The sequence below is a fragment of the Erithacus rubecula genome, assembly GCF_903797595.1.
Source record: "Erithacus rubecula genome assembly, contig: SUPER_Z_unloc_5, whole genome shotgun sequence".
NCBI classification, from domain to species: Eukaryota; Metazoa; Chordata; class Aves; order Passeriformes; family Muscicapidae; genus Erithacus; species Erithacus rubecula.
Window position 1 is genome coordinate 1,061,381 of NW_027635819.1, and position 10,268 is coordinate 1,071,648.

At 36.3% G+C, this 10,268-nt stretch overlaps 1 protein-coding gene across 1 annotated transcript in view; it reads left to right on the forward strand.

Moving 5' to 3' along the window:
• The window catches only part of PRDM6 (PR/SET domain 6), a 76,702-nt gene extending 74,178 nt beyond the window's left edge, over window positions 1–2,524 (forward strand). Inside the window, exon 9 of the mRNA XM_079331604.1 lies at window positions 993–2,524. Within this exon, the coding sequence (XP_079187730.1) occupies window positions 993–1,107 (115 nt within the window). The 3' untranslated portion in view covers window positions 1,108–2,524. The remainder of the gene's footprint in view (window positions 1–992) is intronic.
• The last annotated feature ends 7,744 nt before the right edge of the window (window positions 2,525–10,268 follow it).

Sequence of the window (10,268 nt, forward strand, 5' to 3'; positions counted from 1 at the left end):
TTGAAGGTGAAGAATTCATTGCAGTGATACTTTTATGAAAATCTTATTTGGAGATAAAACATCACAAGGTACCATTAAAATAAAGATGGCTTTTAGAGCAAGCACCATACAAGATGGGATCTGCTCCATCCATGTTTGTGACTCATCCAACACCCTCTCTAGTTTTCAGAATGCAAATCATGAAGGCAGCATTTGGGAGATTAAATAAGTAGTTTGTTTTTAAGAGCAGGGATAAGGGACTAATTCCAAGGCAACAAAAGCCCCTATCCTCTGCAAAATTCAATGGCTTTGTTCACACATTCGCACAGTATTTTTCTTGCAGATTCTGTCTCTTTAAGAGAGGGGGTAGGGTAGAAAGAGAGAATACAAAGCTGAAGCAGCACTGATGGCTGTTTTGAGTTCTTGCACAACAGACAGATTACTTAAATAGTGTGGATGTTTGCAGATAATTAGCAACGACTATCTCTATGTGCCTTTTTAAAATTAATCCCACTACATGGTCACATCAGATAAACAAAGAGTTTTCATCTGTTCTAGGACTGAACGATTACTGCTTGGTGATTTCTAATCCTCCAATAGGCAATTGTGGATTTTTAAAAAAGCAGGTGAAATTCTATTTGTCATCAATTTCTCTTAGGGGGTACAGAGCAGAAAACTGCAGACAAGCTGCCTCTTTGATGGCTCACTCCTAAAAATCTCTTTTTGTTCTTTATCTATTTGAACTGACAGTGATCAGAGCTACAGTAGGACAGGCCTCTCTGGAGAAATCACCTTCCCCCTGTCTATTGACAGATTCCTCTGTTCTGAATCAGACAGGCCTTGTCCCATCATAGGCATCAAGGCCTTGGAAGTAGCCACCAATTAAACCTCTTGAGCCAGTAAAATCTGAAGCCACTTTTGAGTGTCTGTTCTGATTAGGCAGGATGAGACAAAGCCCATCACCCCCCCTGGGGCAGCTCCCTGGTCTCAATTTTCTCTCTTGCCTTCACCAGGTGCGAGAGGTGTGAGAGGAGCTTCACACAAGCCACCCAGCTGAGTCGACACCAGAGGATGCCCAATGAGTGCAAGCCAATAACAGAGAGCACAGAATCAATTGAAGTGGATTAACTGATTGACTGGTTGGAATTAAACTGCAAGGAAAGTCATGATTAAATGTCACGGACACTTAAGCAAAACCAAAGATTTCCTCTGAGCAACTTTCAATCAGTCCCAGAAAACCAAAAGCAGTAATAAAATAAGTAAGATGTTAAGAGATATTGATCCTGGCATGGAAGTGAGACCAGGAAAGAGATTATTTATTTATGACTAGGGATGAGTCTTATTTCAATTGACAAGTTACTTGGGACTGTTAACATTTCAAGTCCCTTCATGTATTGCTTTAATTCTAAAAGCCTTTATAATTGTTATTTAATGCCAAAGTGAGGAATCTCAAGGGTTCTTCTGCTCATAGTTATGACTGAGAATGCACATGGGCTTGTTTATTGTTGCACCTTTTTTTGTAGAGTGACTCAAAGGACCCAGATGTAATCTGTACATTTGGCTGGGCTGGGCTGAGTTGATCTTGACATGGCTGTAATAGAAATTGCTGTGTGGGATGGAAAGTGGTCATGAGCTATACCTGGGTCAGTGTCAGCCACCTCAGACCAAAGGGCATTCCATTTCCATAGTCTCATGCCTCACACTGTGTGCACTTTTTCATGCAGGTAGTTTGCATTGGCATTGGCATAGATATCCTGGAAAAGAAAGAAAAATACAAAACCAAAAAGAAAATATAGTAAAATAACTGAATGTTGTATATCTGCAAATATACATTATACAAAGAAACTAGTAGGTAAACTGTGTTAAACTAATAGAGCTTCCAAATCCAGCCTAATAGCTATGAAAGACAGAGGTGGTAGAAAGTATTTTGAACACTAAATATTCCAGTCCATGTGTAAATCATATTACAAGGAGCAGAAAACCAAGAAGATACTTTTGATTTAGATAACTGATTTAGTGTGGTGTTGAGTTCTAGGAAAACCAAGCAGAAATCCAAACTATGGTCCATTGATATTTTTTGTCTGTTATCAAGATAAAATTGAAGAATGCTCCTGTATTAGATGAAGCTTTCAATACAGGTGGGCTGAGCTGAAAAATAAAAGATGAATCTGAATACAGATACTCTGTAAACTTCTTGGAGGCTTCATAGCATTCACTTCCTGGAAATTTGCCTGGTACAATGAATGAAGGAAAGCCAAAATATTCCCAACACAAATGTAAAAAGCTTAGATGTCATTACATTGGTTTGATCTAACAATTTCCATATTGGCTTTTTTCCATGCTTTATTTCCATGATGTATTTCAGATTTCACAATTTTGTCTAACCAAGTTATGTTTTCACTTTTAGAGACCAGCAGCATTTGTTTATATATTGAATGTCTCAATGCTAGAGATGTAGATTGATAAAAATGTTACAAATAGGAAAAAAAAAAAAAAAAAAAAAAAAAAAAACAACAAAAAAACCAAAACAAAAAAACCCAGGAAAAAAACAGGAAAAAAAAAAAAAAAAAAAAAAAAGCAAAATCACAACCACCAAGAAGAAAAACCTAAACAGTCTGAGGTCATACTTTATCATAAGGTAAAACTGCAAAATAAAATTGTGGAGAATATGGGGATTAAAACAGAATAATTCAGTTTTGCACCAAAACTGAAGCGCTGAGTGGCTCATAAGGGCTCAGTTGATTATATTAAATATTTTAAACACATTTATGGGGATGACTTTAAATATGTAGAGAATAAAGTATCCAGTTCTGTAAAGGGCTAGACAGAATCAGCTACTAATTTAACACCTGGTTCAGACCATTTATGAATTCTGCAAAGAGCTCAAGCAGAAAAAGAGCTTACAGTAAAATTCAAATGCATTTAAAAGGAGTTTAAAAGCTAAGACATCCATACTGCATGATGTTCATTTATTATATGGTAAAAACGACACTGCAGAATATGGAGTTTCCAAAGCTTTGCAGGGAATTACTTCAGGAGTATTTATGTTTGGCCATTACAAATGTAAAAACTATTGTGAGGAAAAAAGATTTTTTATCTTTGTTCTAGCAAACACCAGATTATCTCATAAAAAAGCTTCATCCCTATGAGTTTTCAGCTGTATTTCTGAGAGGCATGGGGAGTGAGCGATTCTGTCACCTGCCTGATTCTATCCTCAAAACTATGAGAAACTCTTAGCTACTATATAAATGTGTTTGTTTGTTTGTTTGTTTGTTTGTTTTTAGGTTCAAAGAAGCATGGGAAGCTGGGTAGGAAGACTTGTAACTTAAAGGTGACTATTTGAACATTGTTTTGTTCCTAGCAAGGTTAATGAAACAGAAGAAACCAAAATAAAATCCTAACCTTTCAGACACTCATGCCTGGTAGTTCACATTTTCCTTTATTTAAGTGACTTAATATAAAGGAACATTCTGGGGGAGCACCAACTTTTAGTTAACTACTTGAACAGTATCTATTGATTATTTCTGCAGGCAAACAGTTAAAAAAAGAACAAGAGTTCAGGAAATATATAAATGGAGTAAGTGGGAAAATGTCATGCTCTGAAAAGCAATTGTGAGCTATGTTAGATCAGTGAGTTGTGCTGTTGCATTATCCAACCATGCTCTTATGGTCAGGGGTGAGGTTTGTGGCAGTGAAGAGCACTCCACTGTATTCAAATCCTGTAGTGCAAATAGTACCTAAGTATGTGCTTACAGATATTGCAAGTTCCCTGCTGACTACAGGTAGGCTTACTTGTATGTTTTCATTTAAACATGTCTAAATATTCTGCTGAATGGGTGTGAAGTAAAGGTCAATTGTTTCAATATTGTACTGGATTTTTTAAAAAATGCACTAGAGTAGTATGTCTGCAGAACTTACTTTATTTTCCTTCCAAATAATTCTTTCTAGTGTAAATCACTATGTTGTTCCATATACCTAAAAACAATTTGAATTATTGTATTATTTTATGCATTGCATTTTCACAACAGATTTGGCAGCATACAAAAGCAATACAGTGAAAATCCATTATTTGATAGTGGGGTTTTCTCAAGCACCACATTTGGCATTCAGTATGGCAAATGAAAAAACAATGTTGAACAAGCTGAAATACATTCTGGGTTTGGATTAAACAGAATTCAGTTCCAGTCTGGACTTCCCAAATGCTGAGTGAGTTTCAGTTCATGTATCAGCAGAACAACTGTCCATTTAGGTCTATTATGCATACAATATGTGTTTGCACACAGTAATATGAAGCAGTAAGTGTAATACAATTATCTTTAAATGTAGTGATTATGTGCCTGCCATTTCAGAATTTCTGAAGCACTTGGCATCTCTGTTTTGTAGTCTGGTAAAAAATTACAAGCTTTTGGTTTTGATTTTTTTTTTTTTTTTTTTTTTTTTTTTTTTGTCCAAAACATGTTGGAAATCATATTTAAAAATTGTGCCTAGTTCTGATTCTTTTTCAGTGTGGAATTAAATTTTATATGTTCATAGAGTTATACCTTTCAGAAAGACTTTAGGTCCTTTATAAACCTACTTACCACCCCTAAAGGTGATAGTTTTAAATACAATGTGATTTTCTTCCCATGGATGAAACCTAAATTTGGAATAATATAATAATTACAGGACATTACGTACTAGAAATTTACAAAAAATTGTGTGTATGCCTTTCACTTTTGGTAGCATTATCTCTCCTTTAAATTAATATTTATTTTTTGGTATGGTGCCATTGCATTATGTGATGCTGTCTTATAGCTGAAAAAATGGTGTGATTTCAAACAAATAAATAGGTGAATGTCCGAAATCAAGTCCTCATCACTTTTGAAGAGTAGTTAAGTTGATCCTATTTATTTAGAAATTACAATTAGAATGGTATCCTGTTCCATGCAAGTCCTTTCTGGGGATAAGATTCCAGAAAATATAATATTCTGGGACTGCATAAAATTTTTTTTCTTCCTAGATTTTGGAAGTTTCAACATCATCAAGTCAATCTGAAAAAGTTCATAAATCCACCCTATAGATGTAGAGTATGCTGAAGGGGTCCTGTGTTGTAATGAAAATAATAACGACCCTGTAATTAGAAAGATCAACACTGCTTGCATTTTTTAAACTTCATAAAATTGCCTCTTTTTTACTGTAAAGGACCAATTAAGTCATGCATGTAGCTGTATTCTTGTGATATCAAATGTAAAGATTACATTGTGTTTAAATGAAAATAACAGGCACACATTCACAAAAAGAAGATGAAGAAATGTAAATATATTTGATTAATAAAACATTTCTATTACTGTACCCTGAGCCTTTGTCTTATGTTGGTATTACATGTGGAATTTTGTCTGTGGTCTGCAGAAAATAAAATATTCTTGAATGAATGTGCATTGAAGGTAGCCTCAAATAATCAGCATGCCTGGCTGTAGTTGTCATTATCAGCTTCCAAAAGGTATTTGCAGCTTGGAAGTTGCAAACTCTTGCAGTCAGAAGAGAATGAGATCAAGTTTAGGTTTCTTGTTCACTGAGTCACTTGCTGAGAAAATGCTGCAGTCATGCTCAAGCAATTTCTCAAAGGTATTTTGGGATACTTTTGTATAGATTATGATGTAAGTCATGCCATATTATAGACAATTTTTTCTATTCTTTCCACACGAGTGCTGGGCTTTCTTGTGGTTGATGGCTTCAGTCATTTTGGTTACCTGAATCCTGATTAAAAGGATCACCATCTAGTGGACTAAGGCAGAATTTCAAACTTCCAGTTGATGTGTAATCTGAACTCATTCCTCAGAAGTCTCTCTAAATCCATAGCTAAAAGCAGTAACCATGCTCCACTGCAAAGTGCCTTTTTCAGCATTATTTCACTGCCATTGTGTGTGTCAAACAGCAGCAATTAGTTTACTAAGTTACCCCTTGTTCCACTTGAAAAAAAATCACTTGAGTATGCGAAAATTATGTCAGTTTCTGTCATTTTTCATGTTATATGACCTTTTACATATGCACAAGAACCACCATGGTGGAACAATTGTGCAAAACTACTGTATTTGAGAAAATGCTCAGGTAAATCAGCCAGCTGACTGCCTGCTGATTTACAAGTAGCAGGGATAGTCAATCATTCAAGGCAAGTTTCCACACATATGAGGAAAGCTCTTTCTAACAAGAATGGTATTGAGTCATGCTATATGAGATTATATCACCCAAACCTGCATAATCTGTCATGAGGTAATGAGACACAAACGTCTGAAGGGGGTGGCGGGTAGAGGAGTCCTTTGGCTGATGGCCCAGTCTATGATACAGAAAAGTCCTGGGGTCCACCACCTTGAAACTCTTTGGTGCATGATTTAGAAGGGGTGAGTCCCAGGTCTGCTAATATTTTCTTTTAACTCATCTACTGAATTTTTTTAGCAAGTGAGGACCAGCAGTGTGCTGCTTTCTTACTTTGTCTCTGATTGTGTTCACTGAGGTCTGAGGAAGAATGAATCAAATATTAAAGAGCAAAAGACCAGGAACGCTAGACAGCACCAGTTTTAATGTTTAGTTTTTGATGGTTTTTTGTCCAAATAAAGTGGACACATGCTCCCAAACTAGTAGACAAGACACCAGCAGCACCCAGGTCACAGCACATGCTGCCTACGTTGCCTCCTTGACACCAGAAAGCCTCTGCCAGTTAGAACAAGACTGATGACTTCTTAACACCACAAACCCAAGCCACACTTGACCTGAAGACACACAGATGTTGAAGCTGCACTCTGACCTCCAGGTATCTCCAGCATCAATTTCCCCTTAGTCAGACTTCTTTTCAAATTTTCTAAAAGCAAAAGATTTTGAGAGCAAGCTTGGCCAGACTCATATTCCTTGGTTGCAGGGGATGTGGCAGCATTTTGGACTAACCAATACAATGCAGGGTGCTTAACACACCTGCCAACTCTTGCACAACTATAATTAGGTCCCTAAAAATCAGACATGCTACAGGTCTGTGCATCAGATGGGGGCTTTATTTTTTTTCTCTGTATTTCCTAGTGGCAGCCCTGAGGACGACCCCTGAGCAGCTAGTCAAGGGACAACCACAGGTGGCTGCTTTTCTCTAAGTCTGAATCAGTTTTGTAGGTATAACACAATGACTACAGATATCTGAACATAGCCACAGGTGATTTCCTACCTGTGTAAATAAGGACATCAGTTTTAACAGTGAAGAAGACCTAGATAATCAAATATGGTTGTAACTGGTCCAAGGACATAGGAAGGGAAGAGCAACATACATTCTAACACAAAAGGAATCAAAATATTCACACTCAGTGTGTCTTAAATTTGAAGAAGGCATTGACATTAATTTTTATTTAAACCTTAATTTTTATTTAAACTAATTTTATTACAAATAACATAACTTTGGAGACAACCTGCTGTCTTGGGTAAGGATATTAGTAAAGCCTGGGCCATCCATTATAGCTGTGGCTGCATCACTGCCTTTCTCCCCAATGTTGTCTTCTCCACCAACCACAGCAGATGAATGTTACCAATACTTCTCCATGGATTTAAACTTTTTTTCCAGTCTTCAGTCTTCTCCCCTCCTCCCATCTTGCCTGTTACAATTTTCATCTATTATACTTCTATTTTTCTTTTCCCCTCTGACATTACTGTATTCAATCATTCTTCTCATCTCTAGAGTTTCTCCAAATAAGTTTGCAAATGACCAGGGAAGGAACTTGTATTTGTTTATATTGGCACAACAAGTCACAGAAATACATTTTTTTTATAATCTTAGCCTCAATAGAATGAGTCAAACTGTAATAGTCATGCAGAGTTTTCAACCTGGAATTTATTTTTTTTTTAGGAAGCCAAGAACATTTTAGCCTAAAGCACACACTACAGAGATCAAATAATTCTTCTGGAAGCTATTTAGCTTTTTTTCTTTTTTATTAGCCTTGTAACAGGACAATAGTTTTCTGTATTTCCCATGGCATAACAGTAATTATATATGAAGTAGATTAAAATTTTCATTTAGAAAAGTACTTTCTATCAAGCAAAAAAAAAAAAAAAAAGAGTGCAATGAATGCATACACTGAGCCATATTTGTAATGTCTGTATGTTTGTTTGGATCTCAATTTTCTCCTTTTTTTTTTTTTTGTTTTTTTTTGTTTTGTTTTGTTGTTGTTGTTGTTGTTGTTGTTGGGTTTTTTTTTAATATATAAAAGAAATTTCTTCTACTTACGCATAAAATCCACAAGAGTGGGGACAAGATATTGCTGTAATGAAAGTGGCACCATGGTTCTGCACAAAGAAGTGCTGCAGTAGTGTCTGACCAGCCCATGATAACAGCACCATGTAACTCCCATCTCAGTTTTTGGAATAGCTTATGTGACAAAGATGTATGCTCCATGACCATAGGCAGACACAGCTGAAAGCAGTATTTGGCTACTAACATCAGTTTGTTGAGCTTGTTTTCATTTAAAAGCTAACAGTAGGTGAGTGTGTGCACTCATCTTTTTTGGGAGGTAAGCAGACCTGGGGCATTTCGGCTCTGAAGGAAGTTTAGAACCAAACTGTGTCTGCCCTCCATCCTCCTGGTTCTGCTTTGCTCTGTATTTATAGTAGAGCTCCTAGAGAAGGAGATTCCTTCAAGTTCACATTATCAATAAAGATTTTTCAGGCTGTTTTTCATTTTTGCTCTAGGAATTTGCTCTCTGGAAAAGGAAAGGGTTTGCTTGAAGTGGTGGAAAAAAAGGGGAAAAATTAAGAGAGAAGAAACAAGAAAAGAGAAATATCTTCTATAAGTTTCAGGGAAAATTAGTTTAAAATATTTCTATAAAATGGGCTGATTTGTGCAAGATTCTTCAAGTGTTCATTTTCATCAAAAATTATTTCAGGAGGAGCTTCCTGTCTAGACCTAATTACTAAAGCAAAAAATTATGAACACTTTTATACAATGGATCATGATTCTCCATAGAGTTTTGTGGCTAGTTCTTCTATGCAAGCTTTTGAGTAATATTGTTGATTTTAAAATCGTTGTTTTATTTTTACTGTGGCTGCAAAAACAATTTTTTATCTATCAGCCTTGTGTGGTCATACAGCCTTAATTCACGTCAGGTTAAGTCCTAATGGAGGGATTGCATTGTGTACATATGCATTAGCAAGTTATACTGTAGATTATGGAAAAATTCTGAGCCTTGAGTGGCTTTTTTCTTCTGTCTCCTTTCTTTGCTGGCATCTTTCTAGTTGAGGATTTTCCTGTGTTAAATAAGGTTAGCTCCCTTTCTGCCAACAGCTCAAGCACAAGGCTCTTTGCCCCCAAAATCCCATGGTAGTCCCATGGATGTCTCAGTAAGTAGCATACTAGAAGCATGCTGCTTCTAGATTGTCTTCAGGTGTAAAAATTCCCAGATCTGCTTCCACCCCAGTAAAAGGCAGCATAGCTTCCTTTATGTTATTGGCTCATCATCTAAAACAATCCCATGGTGATGATTCAGATGATGGTTTTCATTTTACCTTGTTTTCTATTGTGATGTTTGCTATCATGGAGATCACACGTCTCAGAAATTGCAGAAGAGAAAGGGAATCTGCATCAATCCTAATCTCTTTGTGCCTTAATTTTGTTTGTAGCTCTCTCATATTTGAATGTCTCATTAACAGCACAGGTAAAATCCCAGGAACCAATACAAATTACCAGGTTGAATCAGGATATAAGCCTGAATAAAAAAGCACAGCAAATATATGTTAATAAAGACATTAAAAAATATCTTTAGTTTCTATTACAGCGAAGCTGAGGTGTCACTATACTGGAATTTTTTTCTAATCCCTGCAGTTTTTACATGTGTAGTAAATTAATTGTCAAAGCACCTTGAGTGATGGCTTCATGTAAATTTTTTTTTGGAGGAAGGGGAGCTGTTTTTCACAAAATGCTCAACCTATTCAACCTACTTAGTGAGGCTGAGATGATGCAATCTATCCTCAAATCTGTCACAACCATAGCTGTAGTCATTTAAAATAACCAATCCAATCATCCAGCTCTTGATTGTTTGATGTTCTTTCTGGCTTTACACTTTTGATTAAGAGGCTCAGCAAAGAGGTGAAGTTGCAGAATAGCAAAGGGTTCCTTGACCTAAAGAACTTGAAGTCAGCAGGTCACTTATAGTGACTGTGATTTATTGAACAATAAACACAGCCTCACCAAATCTCTTTTCTTTCCTCACTGATCTATTTTTGCAGGCAGCATATTCTTGTTCAGAGAACACAGCCAGTGAACTTTCAGAAAAATTATTCAGCTT